Source organism: Microcebus murinus, chromosome 24 (genome assembly GCF_040939455.1).
Source record: "Microcebus murinus isolate Inina chromosome 24, M.murinus_Inina_mat1.0, whole genome shotgun sequence".
Classification (NCBI taxonomy): domain Eukaryota; kingdom Metazoa; phylum Chordata; class Mammalia; order Primates; family Cheirogaleidae; genus Microcebus; species Microcebus murinus.
This window is the reverse complement of record NC_134127.1, coordinates 23,691,038-23,708,612: the sequence shown is the minus strand read 5'-3', so window position 1 is coordinate 23,708,612 and position 17,575 is coordinate 23,691,038. Positions and strand designations below refer to the sequence as shown.

Below are 17,575 nucleotides of genomic sequence, written 5' to 3'. Positions count from 1 at the left end.
ATATAATTCCCCAAGTTCACTATCAGATTTAAATATAGGAAAGTATTTTTTAATTACAAATTTTTAGTTTTGAATAAATAGCTTTCACTGCTCTTTTAAATAACAAAATAAGACAATTTAATAGCTTTTGAGTTGTCACATAAACTTTTCCTCTTGGGGCTAGGGGAAAGAGATAGTGGTAGCATTATCTTTATCATGCCAAAGCAAATGTCTAAACTACTAAAAGTCACTCCTTTATATATGCAATACTTTTAAACGTCAATGAGAAAACCCAAAAATAAAATTTGGCATTTGAAAATAAAAGCAGAAAAGTTGTTTGAAGATGGTGTTAAAGATGTGAAAAGGGATGATTCTAGAGAAGTACTACAAAACAATGAATGAAAAAAAATTCAGATTTAGTCTGAAAACTCCAAACTAAGGTGGAAATAACACCTAACGACAAAAGAACTTTCACAGCTGTATTTTCACATTGAAGAGTCCTATTCATGAATCTTAAAATTTTAAGTTCACATAAATAGAAAATACATTATTTTAAAGTACATGTTTACTTGTAAACATGTAAAAGAACTCAATGTAAAAGAACTACTGTGTTGATCTTATCTCAGAAATATAGATTTCATATTAAATGTTTCTGCTCACAAGATTAGTTCAGAGAAAAATTATCTGAGGCAAAGCTAAGGGAAGACTTTTATAAATTTCCTTTTCACAACTGAGGATGGGTGGAGTAGAGAAATAGGAAAATGGATAGATAAATATCAATTAAATCATTCTAGGATTATTTGGTTTATCTTACAGAATACTCCACTATCAAAACCCTGAAAATATTCAATGAAATATTTGAACCTCAGATTCAAATTTTAAAAATGTGACAACAAAGACTTGCTGAGCCAGAGAACTGGCAATAAATTTGTTGTTGTTTTTATAGGCAATCAAAATATTATCATATAGGCATCTCTGAATGAGAAAGGCTGAGAATCTAATTTAATTTTTGGAAGCCAGGAGAGTTACCTGATCTGGTGAAATGACATAAGACAAGGAATCAAGTGTAGCTGAAGAAATCACATCAGAAACCAGTATACCTTCCTATATTAACTTTCCACTGTACTCATCAGATCCCAAGCCCAACACCTAGACTGTAAATTGACTGTTCAAAGTGTTCAACAGATTGATATGAGCTCATGTGGACAATTAGAGCAAAGACAATGATCTTTAAAAGTAACAGGAACCTCCTTGGCCTGGTTCTCAGATAACACTGTTCATCCACAAGAGAACCCTGCTGAGAGATGGAACTAACAGAATCTCTACATTTTATTACATGATAATTAAGGAGCCTTTATGGAAACATTTTCTGTATAGCCAGAAATAAAATAAAAACCACATTTATTTCTTATAATATTTAAACCAGGACATTCACTTGTCTGTGGCAATCTGGCAACTATATTTATTCAATCAATCTGAGACGCAGTTTAAGAAGAATAATTTTTTGAGAGACAGGATCTTGCTCTGTTGCCCAGGCTGGAGTACAGTGGTGAGATCACAGCTTACTGCAGCCTCAAACTCCTAGGCTCAACTGATTCTCGCACCTTAGCCTTTCAAGTAGCTGGGACTACAGCCAGCTAATTTTTAAATTTTTTGTAGAGACAGGGTTTAGCTATGTTGCCTAGCTGGTCTCAAACTCCTGGCCTTGAGTCCTCCTCCTGACTTGGCCTCCCAAAGTGCTGGGACTATAGGTGTGAGCCACCCCACCTGGCCCAAGAAGTTACTGAACAGAAAAATTTCAATCAACTCCTCTGAAATTTTACATTTTATAACTATTTTAATGTTGGTAAAACCCGATAGCTTTTCAATTAGACATATGGGCCAGTGTTATCATTCTTTGTTCACTAATTTTATCTTGAATACATTTTGTATAAAGATTAGGCTAACTAGCTATATTCATATTTAACAGAACAAAGACCACAAAAATTGATATGCCATTCTTTTCTGTATGTCAATTAAGGTGCGTATGTTGGTGCTTAAGCCAACATTTCCCATTTAAAAAAGGGCGTGGTGGCTGGGCCCCATGACTCACACCTGTAATCCTAGCACTTTGGGAGGCCAAGGTGGGAGGATCGCTTGAGGCCAGAAGTTCGAGACCAGCCTAAACAAAAGCAAAGGCAAGAACCTCCCCATCTCTACAAAGCAGAAAAATTAGCTGGGCACAGTGGCATGTGCCATAGTCCCAGCTACTGGGGGCTGAGGTGGGAGGACTGCTTGAGCCCAGGAGTTCAAGGTTGCAATAAGCGATGATGAAGGCACTACAATCCAGGTGGGGCAACAGAGAGAGACCCTGTCTCAAAAAACAGTCATGTCAAATATTTGTAATTATTCTTTCACTTTTGTTATCTTAATACAATTTTCCTCCTTTAAAATTACTTAAAATCACAAATGGAAAACAAAGTTAACATATCTGAATCCTATCAATTTAAGCATAAACTGCATGAATCATACAAGTTGATCTAGTAAATATAGTTCATGGAAAGAATAACAAGTATAAAAGTGAGGCCGGGCTTGGTGGCTCATTCCTATGTAAAAACAGCACTCCAAGAGGCCAAGGCAGGAGGATCGCTTGAGGTCAGGAGATTGAGACCAACCTAACCAAGAGCAAGACTTTGTCTCTGTAGAAAACAGAAAAATTAGCCAGGTGTGGTGGCACACTCTTGTAGTTCTAGCTACTAGGGAGGCTGAGGTGGGAGGAGCCCAGGAGTTTGAGGAAGAAGAGAAAAAAAAAAAAGAATACAAGAGACCAGAATAATGATTAGAAAATGGTAAAAGGAGAACCAAGGCAGAGCTGGGTGGAATTTGAGACACTACCTAATCTTATTTCCTTGTTCCCTTCATTTACAGACAAGAAAATGGAGGCCCCAAGAGGTAAATAGCCTTGTCCAAAGTTACACAGATAACTGAAAAGAGAGGCAAGACTAGAAATCAGGTTTCCTGACTCAAAATTCAGTATTTTAAAAACAGCGTAATGCACTTTTACTAATCATTAAAAAAATACCCTGCCAATTTAGAAAATAAAAGTTACTAAACTCTAAGATTTAAAAAAGCCATTAAGTACAAAGAAATATTTGTAAGTTAGCATATACAAACAAGCTGACTCACATAAGAAAAACCTTAAGGCTACAATAATAATAATAAAGTAATTAACCCTACTTAAGGAAATATGATAAAATAACAAGCTTAAAAAAAAACCTTCTGCCATCTAAGGACTTTCATAGCTAGAAAAAAAAAAAAGAAAAATAATTTTAAAAAAAAGAAAAGAAAAATCTTAAAAATACTAAGTTTACTAGTTAATGGTATTAGCAAAAATAATGAAACACTGAATCTTCAAAATTTGAATATAAGGTAAAAATCAGGGTAAACTGGTGACAGTGGCCATTAAAATGAGAGCAAATTATATGCAATGCTATCACACCAATGAAAATGTCCAAGAAAGAACACAACAGATTTCCTGAGACACGTGATTATTAAAAAACACATAATGTGAAGGAAATTATCCTTCAAAGCATCTAAATAGATTGAATTACTCTGTCTTATAGGAATTAATATACTGGCTTGGGGTTTGAATAACATATAAGTAAAAACTTCACTTTTTAAATCTTCACAGCAATAAAACTTTGCTTTCTAATTAAAGATGACAGAATAAGAAATATGTTTATTAACTTATATTAAACCTTTATCAATCAACCAAACAGGAATGTCTACCAATATGGCTGGTTCTGGATGGTCCTTAACATTTTCTTTCCTAGGCCGGGCATGGTGGCTCATGCCTGTAATCCTAGCACTCTGGGAGGCCAAGACGGGCAGATTGCTCAAGGTCAGGAGTTCGAAACCAGCCTGAGCAAGAGCAAGACCCCGTCTCTACTATAAATAGAAAGAAATTAATTGGCCAACTAATATATATAGAAAAAATTAGCCGGGCATGGTGGCACATGCCTGTAGTCCCAGCTACTCGGGAGGCTGAGGCAGCAGGATAGCTTGAGCCCAGGAGTTTGAGGTTGCTGTGAGCTAGGCTGATGCCATGGCACTCACTCTAGCCTGGGTAACAAAGTGAGACTCTGTCTCAAAAAAAAACCAAAAAAAAAAAACACCTGTGCTTCTTTAGTAATCAAATTGATACTGGATTACGGTTTTCTCTCAGGATCCAAATCTCCTGAGAGAAAACCGTAATCCAGTCTCAATTTGATTACTAAAGAAGCACAGGATTAAAATTATATTAGAAGGAAAAAAAACTCCCAAAACCCAGGAGACTGGTTACAGTCAGGTGGAAGATAACAGATACTTAGTCGTCCTATTCCTTTCCCAAAATTCATATAACTGGAACAAAAAAAGAAGGGAAGAGAATTAAACTATGAAGAGATGCCAATTTTTCATATAAAATAGGTCAAAATTACATAAAAATAATATATAAAATTATATAGCTACTAGGAAAATTAAATGTAAACACTTTTTATTAATCAGTTGTAAAAAGGCATGAAATAAGTTTAAAATAATCATGAGTTTTTTTGTAAATCTATGTTTGTAAATCTATAAAAATGTTATCCTTTGTGTGTGAAGAATGGAGAAAAATTCTTACTTTATACAGGTTAAAAAAACTATAGGCCGGCCGGGCGCGGTGGCTCACGCCTGTAATCCTAGCTCTCTGGGAGGCCGAGGCGGGTGGATTGCTCGAGGTCAGGAGTTCGAAACCAGCCTGAGCAAGAGCGAGACCCCGTCTCTACTATAAATAGAAAGAAATTAATTGGCCAACTAATATATATAGAAAAAATTAGCCGGGCATGGTGGCGCATGCCTGTAGTCCCAGCCACTTGGGAGGCTGAGGCAGAAGGATTGCTTGAGCCCAGGAGTTTGAGGTTGCTGTGAGCTAGGCTGATGCCACGGCACTCACTCTAGCCTGGGCAACAAAGTGAGACTCTGTCTCAAAAAAAAAAAAAACACAAAAAAAAAACTATAGGCCGGGCACGGTGGCTCACACCTGTAATCCTAGCACTCTGGGAGGCTGAGGCGGGTGAATCGCTCAAAGTCAGGAGTTCAAGAGCAGCCTCCATAAGAGCAAGACCGTCTCTACTAAAAACAGAAAGAAATTATCTGGACAACTAAAAATATATATATAAAAAATTAGCTGGGCATGGTGGCACATGCCTGTAGTCTCAGTTACTCGGGAGGCTGAGCCAGAAGGATTGCTTGAGACCAGGAGTTTGAGGTTGCTGTGAGCTAGGCTAACGCCACGGCACTCTAGCCCAGGCAACCGAGCAAGACTGTCTCAAAAAAACCCCAAAAATATAAACACATGTATATGAACAATTCCCACAGTACTATGTCTTACGTTCTGCCATGATGAAAACCAATGAGTTACAGTAAGCACCTTTTCAAAACTTATTCTCAATCAGAAACAATTAGGTACATAAAAGTCCTCAAAGAAAAAAAAGTTATAGGGCCTGCATTCCTCTTTGTATTTTTCTTTACAGAGGAGTTTTCATTACACTAGACTGTTAAGTCATCCAAATATGATAATATATAAATGTACCTTTGACATGTCAAAGAATAATATAAACATCATAATGAAATTTTGGTATATTAATGTTTCTAAGTTACAGCAAATGATCCACTGTTTTATTAAAAAAAAAATTTAAGTAGTTCCTTTTATTTTACAAGGATATGGCCCCAACTAAGAATCTCTGTTATTTCTAGCTATTATCTCAAAAAAAAATGATGAGGTAGTTTAAAATCAAAGAAAATTTTCTGATTTGAAGAGATTCTTAGAATTCTTATAAATCTACTCCAAGAGGAAGCTGAAAAAAGAAAGGCTTTTTTGAATATTCATTCACCCAGCTGGTACACAAAGATCTAAGTTAGCATGGGACTCAAAGGAGCCTAATTACTTACTTCTAAGAATCACTCTTCATCTTTTAAAATTAATTAAAAGGATTGGTACATGTTTGTATATATATGATTTAATTTAAAAAATAGTGATACGGACTGTTACTACAGAAGAAATAAGCTTCATTCGGTGTAATTTACATATTCTTCTTACTTGCCACGTGTTATTCAGGTAAAGCAGAGCCTTCATTTCACATAGTTTAAATTTAGATCTTTCAAATTTCTTTGAAGTGAGACTCATTACACTAGGGTAAAAACAAGTTGTGTGACATGAGTTGTTCATTAAATATTTATTGAAAAACTTACTATGTACTAAACCCTGTGCCAGCTGAGTGATTAACCAATTGTTCTTTGAAACAAATTATCATTGTAAGCTTAAATATTTTGTCTTGGATCTTTTGCCTAATTACTGAGTAAAACAATATTGCTGAAATCGAAGTACTTTTCAAAAATCTTTTGCTAATATATTAACATTTTAGGAGATTATTTTCTCAGTTGTCAACTGAATGAATAAAACATTAAACATTATCATATGCCAATCAAAACACAAATGAAAGTTAAACATATGGTAGGAAAACTGTCCAGACTTGTTCGAATTGGTTTAAGCTAGTTGAGACTTGAAATTGTTTTGCTATAGTTCTTCAACTGTCTCTTCAAAATAAAAAATTCTTAATTTGGAACACTAGTTTGATAAGTAACACAGCCTCAACTAAATACTGCTATTTAAAGCAATGGATTAACAATCTTACATAAATTTTGTGGAGCAAAATTAAGATACTTACTGAGAGTAACTGAAAAGTCAACATAGCATTCACATATATACCAACATTTAATTTAATAGAGATACAAATGAATATATAAAAATCTGAAAGCATAAAGTTAAGATTTTCATAACTGTCTATACTTGGCCCACTTGTACAAGAAAACCAATTAACATTTTGGCAATTGATAATATAATGCAGATGGCGATGGATGACAACATCTTTGAGCTCAAACTGGTATCTTCTATTTTAACTTCTTATTTTTGTTTGTGAATGTTTGTTTTGGTTTTCTCATGCTGTTCTCAGGAGAGATTCTCAGACAAAAGCTTCATGAATTATTGATTTATTTATAAATGAGTTGTTGTAAGTTTGGCTTTCAGAGAAAAGGTTTACTAATTATCAGTTATGAGGGAATTCAGACCCTGCCTGCCTTGAGAGCTAACTCCAGTTCCAAGGAGAAAGGTAATGAAGATAGAGAAAAAGAAAAATGTTTTGGGCCAAATGTTCAAATATATCTTGTGAAGAAGAATTAATAATAATTCACATTAAGATATGTGTACTTTGAAAGACACAACATGACAAACATTATTAATATTACTATCAGAAAACTGACTTTTCAGCCTGATGATTCTTTTTCAACACCTAATTTCTTGGTAGTTTTTGTTGTAAATCATGAGAGAAAAGTAGACATGAATTAAACAAATGTTGAGGAATGTACTATAGTAGTCCTCAAATGAATCTCTTAAACCCACAAAACCTAATCCCTTATATTTCACATAATGCTTTACAGTTTTCAAAGAGCTTTCATTTTTTTTTATTTGATCTTAATGTGACAGCTTTATGAGGTAGGTAGAGTCGGTATTTATCTTCTATCTTCATTTACAAACAAGGTAACCGAGGCTCAGAGTTGACTTGTTCAAGGTCAGAAACTAGCATATGGCAGAACTAGGCTTCCCTAGAGTCTAGAAAAATTTTTCAAAGTGTGATTCTTCAATTACCTGCATAAGAATCATCTGTGGTATTTTTCTAAATATAGATTTTTTAAAGTCCTACCACCTATGACTTATTGAATAAGACTCTCTAGGAGTGGAGCCCATAATTCTACATTTTATAATGAACAATAAAGTGGAGAACAATTGAATGTTAAGTAATGATACAAAAACAACATTGAATCCAGCTAGATGTTCAGTTGATACAACATGATGCCTTCAGATCATCACCAGGGCGAGTTAGTAAAAGCAGTGGATTTCAAGCCAGGATGCAGATCCATATCACCTGGAAAGCTTTAAAAAGAAACTCTACCGATTCTCCTCTGAAAGAGAGGAAGGTGTTGGGCATCAGAAGTTTCCCAAGTGATTCTTATCTGCAGTCAAGGCTGAGGACCACTTGTTTAAATATGCTTTTCTACATAACACATCCAGCATTTACTAGAATTTTCTTTCCCTTTTGATCAATTTCATGCCTAACATGGTTCACAGTTTATATTGTAAATTATTTAAACATTACAAGATAAAATGTCAAACATTTTTTACTCGATATTTTTAAGATTAAAAGATATTCATAGTAAAACTAATCATGCTTCATTTAGCCACAGTGATTTTCAGATATCCAAATTAATCACCACTTTGGACTTAGGTTATATATATGTCAGATGTAAACAAGAATGATCCAGAATTTGAAAATAAGGGTGTAGGGCAGAAGCTGTAGTCTACTGGCTACTGGGCAATGCAAGTGCAGACAATCAACTCACTGTAGGAGGGGCCTGGATACCAAGGTCTGGTGGCTTTGGCAAGATCATATCTCACTGTAGAAAAATACAACAATGAATACAGAGAAAATATTTTGCCATTTTGTAATTGTGGTTACCACAAAAAACCTTATAATGTGTGATGCTTATCTTATTACATGCCTCCATGGAGCAAATTTGAATATGAAATTTTCTATGAATCAGTGTACTATTACATGGGAAAAGATGGCTACAAATTAAAATTTTTCCATCATGCATATGGATGTTATAAAAACACAGCCAGTAAAAGTAATATTTACAAAAGTTATAAAAACATCACAATCATAGGGAAAAATGCCCATCTCTGCTTTTATTCCATTGCTAATCCAAATCCTGAATATCTCTGGAGATTATATTGATAGAATTTTGAGACAACTGTCTATAGACTGATCAGATTCTTCTGTTGCACTTACATTCTATTAGCTAAAATATCCTTGCTGATTTATCAAATTCTCCTACAGTTTAAAAACACAGTTCTTTTTTCACTTAGTGGAAATAAAACTACAAAGTCCTGCTATTCATCTGAGAAATAAACCTTGCATAGAAAATTTCTTTAACTCTGAAATTGCTTTATTAACTGAGCTACCAGAATGTTATCTCACAACTAGTTCATATTATATGAAAGTTCAATACAAAGCAGTCACCACACATTTAGGATTTTTCTAAATATAAAATAAGCAGGTTTATAAAAATGCTCACCAGACAAATAATTATCTCTTTATAACCTAGAAAGAAGAATTACTTTTATAATGATATAATTCTCAGTGTTTGGGATGCCTTAATGTTCCAAGTTTAATGCAATATAAATGGCAAAAGTTTACCTTTCCAATGGATACAATCTGTACCTGACTGAAAGCATAACAGTGAGTCACAGCAATCAGTCATGCAAAGGCAAAGAATAAAATCTGCTTTTTAAACAGCATGAGTTTTCCACCTTAGACAAGACACATTAAGCACTGGTTCCATCTTCTTCAATAACTCGATTCATGCTGGTGCCATGTGTGATGTGAGTCATGGGATTGTTACTGAGATCTCTGATGCTACTATGTCGTGACTGTTCATTGAGACGGTGAGAACTACTATGCCTGGAGTGATCCGTTAGTCGTGACATGCTGCCATGAGGTAGTCTCTCCTCCATTCCTCTGTAACTGCAGGGTGTGTACCTGATACAAGAGAGTTTATTTTGAAGTGAGTAACAGAACACACTTGAAAATAACACTAATAATTTTCATGAAAGTGCCTCATTAAGTGAAATGAATAGGAAACCAACAATGAGAAAGTAATAAACTTTTGATTATTTAGACTAATATCGTTAATGTTGTAGAATTACTGACATGGCCAACAAAAAAGGGGAGATAATCCACTGAGGTTTGGAATTAGGGTCCTATTCCCTGCTAAAGGACAGAAGTGAAGGTTAAATGCAGAATGAGCTGGAGCTATGCTAAGAATGGATTCTGTTCTCATTCAAGAGTTTTGAGCATTGGAGTGCTCAGTGCTCAGTTTTTTTTTTTTGTTTTTTTTTTTTTGAGACAGAGTCTCGCTTTGTTGTCCAGGCTAGAGTGAGTGCCGTGGCGTCAGCCTAGCTCACAGCAACCTCAAACTCCTGGGCTTGAGTGATCCTTCTGCCTCAGCCTCCCGGGTAGCTGGGACTACAGGCATGCGCCACCATGCCCGGCTAATTTTTTTTTTTTATATATATATCAGTTGGCCAATTAATTTCTTTCTATTTATAGTAGAGACGGGGTCTCGCTCTTGCTCAGGCTGGTTTTGAACTCCTGACCTTGAGCAATCCGCCCGCCTCGGCCTCCCAAGAGCTAGGATTACAGGCGTGAGCCACAGCGCCCGGCCCAGTGCTCAGTTTTGAGCATTGAGTTCAGGAAGAGGAGGAATGACAATAGAAGAAATGTGGCCTTGCCCCTAGAAATCTAAAAGATTGGTTATAATTAGTAGTATAGCAAACTCAAATCGTAGCAAAAGATTAGCAATGGAAGAGGGAACATATGACATCAGTGGAAGAATTACTGTACCCTAAAAAAAATATAAGTGAACTTGGTAAGCAATGATAACATACATGCCCACAGTTCATTTCCATATAACCCAGTTTTTCTCTCTTTTTTTTTAAAGACAGGGTCTCACTTTCTTACCCAGGTTAGAGTGCAGTGGCATCATCATAGCTCACTGCAACCTCAAAATGCTTAAGTCAAGTGATCATCCTGCCTCAGCCTTTGGAGGGGCTGGGACTATAAGCTTGTGCCACCACACCAAGCTACTTTTTTTCCATTTTTGTGTGTAGAGATGCAGTCTCGCTATGTTGTTCATGCTGGTCTGGAACTCCTGGGCTCTAAACGATTGCCCCTGCACCCCAGAGTGCTAGGATTACAGGTGTCCCATGCCTGGCCCAAATAGCCGAGTTAACAGCTGAAATAACTACCTATAAATGATCTTAATTACTTTTCATTAGAGCTTGAGGCTGTGAAGATGCTCTTTCATAGAAGCTACATTTACCTGGAAGTTACATCCTAGTACTTTGTAATCTATATCCCTGCTAAAGTAATTCTCTACCCTCCTAGCCCGAGACCCAGCTAGGAGTATGTGAGCTGGGCTACACTGCTTACTGCAGACAGTCTCCTCCCTCACTATACCTATTTTGCAAGGCAATGGTCGGGGCTGTTAAATTTTCTTCTGTTGCAGTCCTAATTCACTGAGCCCCATCACAGGCAAGAAATTATAAAAAATTCTCTGCCGTGAAGAATAAGAGATTAGCTCTAGGCCAGTCAAGGTAATGAAAATCAATTACCATTTTTTTTTTTTATTAGTCCTTTGCTTACAAAGCTGGTATGCTATTTATCAATGTTTTTGGCTTTATAGGGTGCTCTTTCAGGGTGAGGATTGTATTTTATTTATCTTTAATCCCTAGTGTCTAAGAAATATTTGTCTAAGATACCTTTTGTTCATACTTATACTCTTTTGAAAAAGTATCTGATTTAAGATAATAAAGCTCAAAGAAAGCTCAGTATAATTTATAAATTTAATTAACATTAAGTTTTAAGTAACATTTCTAAAAATAAATAGAATATAGCAGGCTGTAATAGTCATCAAAACAACTAGCCATAAGCAGCTTGGATTTACTGTCAAAAAGCATTCACTTACTATTCCTTCATAATAATATTTCATGACTCGGCGTGAATCCCTTATAAAATTTAAAGATTTTAAAGATAGATTCATACACTACTGAGGTGACCTTCTAAGTCCCATAGCAGTTTGTCAAATAACATTTTCATTAGATCACAAAGTTTAAAAATTGAGAAGTCCCTTGAAAATTATTTTTTTAAAAGCATATCTTTTGTTTCTGGTTTGAGTAAAGCAAAAAAGAAAATTTAAGAATGAAGAGGTAAATATTTAAATATTTTCAAAATTTCTCATGTTAATGGGTAAAAGAATATTTAACTTGTACTTATTAAAAAACATTTCCCATTTAGGACTGAGTTTTAAGTTTGTACTCCATTTTGATAAATGTTTGCAAATGAAAACATTTCAGAATGAGCTTGTTTATTCTAGTTTAATAATTATTATTTTGCATAATGATTATTGTCCTAAAACTGAGTAAAAGATTTTTCCAAATTTCCAAATACAACTTGGCAGCTGATTTGGAGATCTTTCATCTCTCAATGGCTTCATAAATATCTATTTCAAATAAATAAGGCAAATGAAAAAAGGAAAATATAATGCAATGTTCTAGTAATGATATAAAACTAAGGTATTATCTAAAATAAAATATAAGCCTTCAAGTTGTAAATAATATTCGACAAATACATTCTTCCTAGAAAAAATTACCATAGTAATTATGTCTAATTATTAAGTGACACATATGGTTACCCACAAAAAATTTTAGAATATGAACAACTTGCCCATGGATAATTCAGAATCAGCAACATAGAAAAATAAACTAATTACAGTATTTAATCCCAGTTGTATATGTATGAATTACCAAATTTATCTTTTGACAGTCATTTAAACCACTGTGACCATCTACTCTAATATACAACATTAAAATGTATATTAATTTTAATGTAAGCTTAGGCAAAACAATTAGGATGGTTAATTTGCTGCAACTGTCAAAAAGATAATATGGTACATTTCAAAGTCAAAGTTTAAAAAACTTGAAGAGGATTGACTTTTTGATTCTATACACTGTTTGCTATCATTAATCTAAATAACTGGATTAATTGCAGTTTAATATCTCCTTATTTTATTCCCTAGCTTTCTCTTGTCATGTCACCTACTTACCAACCCCTAATCACTCAACCCAAACCTCCACCTACCTACTCATTCACTTCCTTTTCTACGCATCCTCTCATCTAACCACCAATTACTTATTCTTTGAAGTTGACATCTATGTGTAGGTGTATTTACCTAAGCCTATTTTATTTTACATAGCACCCACATTATTTCTAAAGTCAGTATTTATTTGATAGATCTGTTCATCCCCTACTATACACATGCCCAGCACAGTGCTAGGCACTGTGGAACAATAGAGATGTATGTCACCTAGTTCTTTTTTTTTTTTTTTTTTTGAGACAGAGTCTCACTTTGTTGCCTAGGCTAGAGTGAGTGCCGTGGCGTCAACCTAGCTCACAGCAACCTCAGACTCCTGGGCTCAAGCGATCCTTCTGTCTCAGCCTCCCAAGTAGCTGGGACTACAGGCATGCGCCACCATGCCCGGCTAATTTTTTCTATATATATTAGTTGGCCAATTAGTTTCTTTCTATTTATAGTAGAGACGGGGTCTCGCTCTTGCTCAGGCTGGTTTTGAACTCCTGACCTCGAGCAATCCGCCCGCCTCGGCCTCCCAGAGAGCTAGGATTACAGGCGTGAGCCACCGCGCCCGGCTGTCACCTAGTTCTTATTACCCACAAGCTGCAAGCTTAGTTGAGGAAAGAGAACTATACTGAAAATACATCATAACCAAAAGAATGATAAAGATAAAAGTAATCAATTAACTGCCATGGAAATTGGAATTACTCAGGCCTTAAAGGATGGGTATGATTTTGATTAAGCAGAGAGGTAGGAAAGGGCATTAGAGGAAGTCATAATCTATTCTCTGGTTTTCATGACACTGTATAGATTGCCTCATATGTCTATAAGCACTTTCTCTGAATCACATGCCCACTGTTCTTCCTATATTATTATTATTGCAAGTATTTACCAAGGTGGTATTCTTGATCTGTTGTTCTTTATTGTGATTCAAAGGATTCTAGCTCAGAATTTTAATTACCAAATACCTTATACTGATAATATAACTTCCTTATCTAAGCTCCATTTCTAATTCAGATTACAGTGGCTGAAATCTCTTATCTTTAATTGCCTTTGGAAATTTTATACTCAATATAAACTTATCTTTTATTGTTCATTTGCCCTATTTATCATTTCTAAGACATTTTCATGGAACAGTCTGATTCTTCTCTTTTCTGAAGTTCTACAACTATTATCTCTAACACTCACTGTCTTAATTATATCCTAGCTTCCACTACTATTTAACTGGTTCATATGTGTGTGTCTCATCTTTGCTATAAGGTTATATGCTCCTATATGCTCCCAGAATGCAGAAATGCAGAAATTACATCTTTTCTGTTATATATATATCTTTACACACAGAATGTCAGATGCATGGTGTACTATAAATAATTGTTCATTCATCATTAAAAAGGATGAGGTCAATAATGTCAAATAATCCTGAGAGTTCATGGAGTGAGTGATTGATTAATATATTCTAAAAGACTGATTCCTTCCCTCCTTATCAACATCTTAAGTTAGGACCCTTAAATTACTATTAAAAAAAATTCCTAACTGGTCCTACAGTCTTCTTTACTATGCTGTTGCCAAGTGATGTTTGTAAAATACAAATCTGATTTTCCCACCCCAATGCTCAGAGTCCTATGATAGATAGTTTCTCACTGCTGTCATGGAAAAATCCAACCTCTCAGCATAGTTTAATCTCCTAGAAGTGCTCAAACATACATACTGTGCTCTAGCCATACCCAGACACCCAACTGCCTGCTTGTCCTCCTTGCCTCTGCATGTGCTGTTTCCTTGCCTTTAAATCCCAACTGCCTCCTCTGAATCCTATTCAATATTGAGGTGCCAACTCTTTTACGAAGCTTTCTCTGACTTTCCATGATGAATTAGATGGATTTTTTTTTTGAGACAGGATCTCATTTTATCACCCAGGCTGGAATTCAGTGGCACAATCATAGCTCACTGCAACCATGAACTCCCAGGCTCAAGCAATCCTCCTGCCTTAGCCTCCCAAGTAACTAGGACTATAAGCACAAGCCACCAAACCTAGCTAATTTTTTTTTTTGTTGTTGTTGTTGTAGAGACAGGGTGTCATTGTGTCATACAGATTGGTCTCAAACTCCTGGGCTCAAGGGATCCTCCTGCCTAGCCTCCCAAAGTGCTGGGATTACAGATGTGAGCCACTGTGCCCAACTTACATGGTTTTCTTATCTGAGATTCCCAAAGCACCCTGTATAGATTTTTATTAAACCTATTAAAGTGTATTGTAATTGTTTACTCTTCTGACTTCTATCTCTGCATCTCTAGCACTTCTAAGAATGCTTCTCTTGTGGGGGTGCTAAGTGGAAGAAAAGAAAGCAGGAAGGAGAAAGGATCTTTGAATGTGGTTAAAAAAGAGGTCATTGGTTATGTTACAAAGTTCAGGTAGGTAGGGAGGAGAAAGAGACTAGATTTACAATGGATGAAGGACAGAATAGATAGAATGGAAATATTTGAAATATTTACTTCAAAAATCTAGCAAGGCAAGGAAAAATAAATGATAGAAGATTTATCAGAGTCAAAGAAAGATTACTGCTGTTTTAAACACAGGGTAGCTGACCAATTTAGAAGGCAAAAGAAAGCAAGTTGAGAGGAGCAGGTCAAAAAAGAGAATACAGAGTATGGGAAGCACATTCTACAAGATGAAGACAGGGAGAAGGATGAAATTGACAGGATAGAAAACTGTTGTACAGAGGCATTTTAAAGTAAACAGAATGCTCCCAATTTTAGATATCAGAATTTTCATTCTTTCAATTTCCCAAATTACAAGCCTAAAAAAAGAGAGAGAGAGAGAAAATCTTTGGTGCATCGTTTTCTCCAGCTGCTAGTATTCTAATATTAATTTATCAACAGCTCCTATTATTTTTTCTTTCTAAATATCTTTCATGTCAGCTCTTTCCTCTTTCCCACTTGCCACTACTCTCCTATAAGCCTTTATCATCTCTCAACTGAATTACTGCAAAGCTCCTAGGCAGTTTCTAATTCTATTACCTCATTCCTCAAATTTAACAAGAAATGCACAGCCAGGCTTCTTTCAAACATTCTCACTGTGAAGCTTTTTTGGAAACGGCACCCCCCACCCTGGACAACCAGAATTAGTTACTCCCTTCTCTAAGCTATAACTGTACCTAGTAAACAGGGATTGGCAAACTATGGCCTGCTGGCCAAACCTGGCCCCCTAATTTTGGAAATAAATTTTATTAGAACACAGTCATTCCCATTTGACATACTGTCTATAACTGCTTTCATTCTGTAATAGCAGAATTGAATAGTTGCAACAGAGACCATATGATTCATAAAGCCTAAAATATTTACTATCTGGCTTTTTATGGAAAAAGTTTGCCAACCTCCGGTACTTATGTTTCACTTTAATTGTTCACTTATAATAACAATAGAAGCTGATTATCAGGCACTTACTGGGACAGATACTGTTCCAAGGAATTACATATGTTATCTCATTCAATTTTTACATTATTATAATCACTATTTTCATTCTATAGATGAAGAAACTGAGGCTTATTCCAGACCCACATTCTAAACCACAACACTCACTACACTATCTTTCTAAACAGATTGTGAGCTTATTAGGAGTAAAAATCATGGTTAAGTCATCTTTATATTCCCAGAGCCTAGCACAGTGCCTGATATAGCAGGCATTCCATAATTGTTTACTAAATTGATCTTACTAAAATAGTTACTTTCACACTGTCGTCTCACCACTCAATTTCCTACAATGACTCCCATATTGCTTACGCATCAAATCTAAACTCTAAACTTCTCTGGCTGGCTTTAAGTCTGACCATAATCTGGGATAATTCTACCTAGCAAAGTTCAAAGGTTAATAATGTTCAACTTCTATTTCAGAATTGGCTCTCCTCTTTTTTGAGCTATATGACCATCATCCAGATTATGAAATAAACTAAGCTACTAATAAAACTCACCTGCCATCACGTGATCTATGGAGGCTGCCGTGGTAGCTGCTCACTTTGCTGTGAACGCTCCCTGCCTTGCTTCTCTGATCATCCACCATGGCCAGCTGAGTTGAGGAAGCATGGGTGGATGTTCCTTGAGTGGAAGTTCCCCTTGATTTTCTTATAATAGGAGTGTTTGGATCCCTCAGGAGAGACTGAGCAAAATCAGGCTCCTGGAGTACCTGTCGGCTTTCATTCACTATCCTAGAAAACAAAAGAGTAAGTTTAAGAAACATACTAACTCCCTTATAGATCAATAAGCAATACTTCTGTGTAATACTGAAGTTATTCTTGAAATTAATTGCTCTCCAAATTAGGTCTTTAGAATTGATATATGGTAACATTGTTAACAGAGGAAAGAATAACAAAAATCCATATCAATTTGTCCCCTAAAGTGGTATGATGGAAAGAGGCCTGTTTTTGAATAAGGAAATTAGGATTTTAGTTCCAACTTTATCTAATAAATATGTGATCTCAGGCAAGTCACTGTCTCGTCTCTTTCCTTGATTTTCCTCATCCATAAAATGAAGGTAAACCATTTCATCATTTCTAAAAGGTCCTTTTCAGCTTAAGAAATTTATGATTCTCAAGACACTAAAATATTACAAAGATGTAACTATAAAATTGTTTTCTTGCATGTCTTATGGAAGTAGCAGAGGCTTCATTGTAGTATGGGCATAACATTTTTTAACTTGTAAGAGCAGTTGTTTTAAGAGCAAGTTGATTGTATGGCAGAAGCAGTTGTCTAGTGCTGGAATAAACATGAGTGGGTCATAATTAGAACAAAATAATATGAAAAA

At 35.5% G+C, this 17,575-nt stretch overlaps 1 protein-coding gene across 1 annotated transcript in view; it reads right to left on the bottom strand.

Moving 5' to 3' along the window:
• Positions 1-3,778: 3,778 nt before the first annotated feature.
• FZD3 (frizzled class receptor 3) overlaps positions 3,779-17,575 on the bottom strand; it is a 67,147-nt gene continuing 53,350 nt past the window's right edge. Inside the window, exons 6-7 of the mRNA XM_075997132.1 lie at positions 16,746-16,979; positions 3,779-9,632 (exon numbers count right to left, since the gene is read on the bottom strand). Of these exons, the coding sequence (XP_075853247.1) occupies positions 9,419-9,632; positions 16,746-16,979 (448 nt within the window). The 3' untranslated portion in view covers positions 3,779-9,418. The remainder of the gene's footprint in view (positions 9,633-16,745; positions 16,980-17,575) is intronic.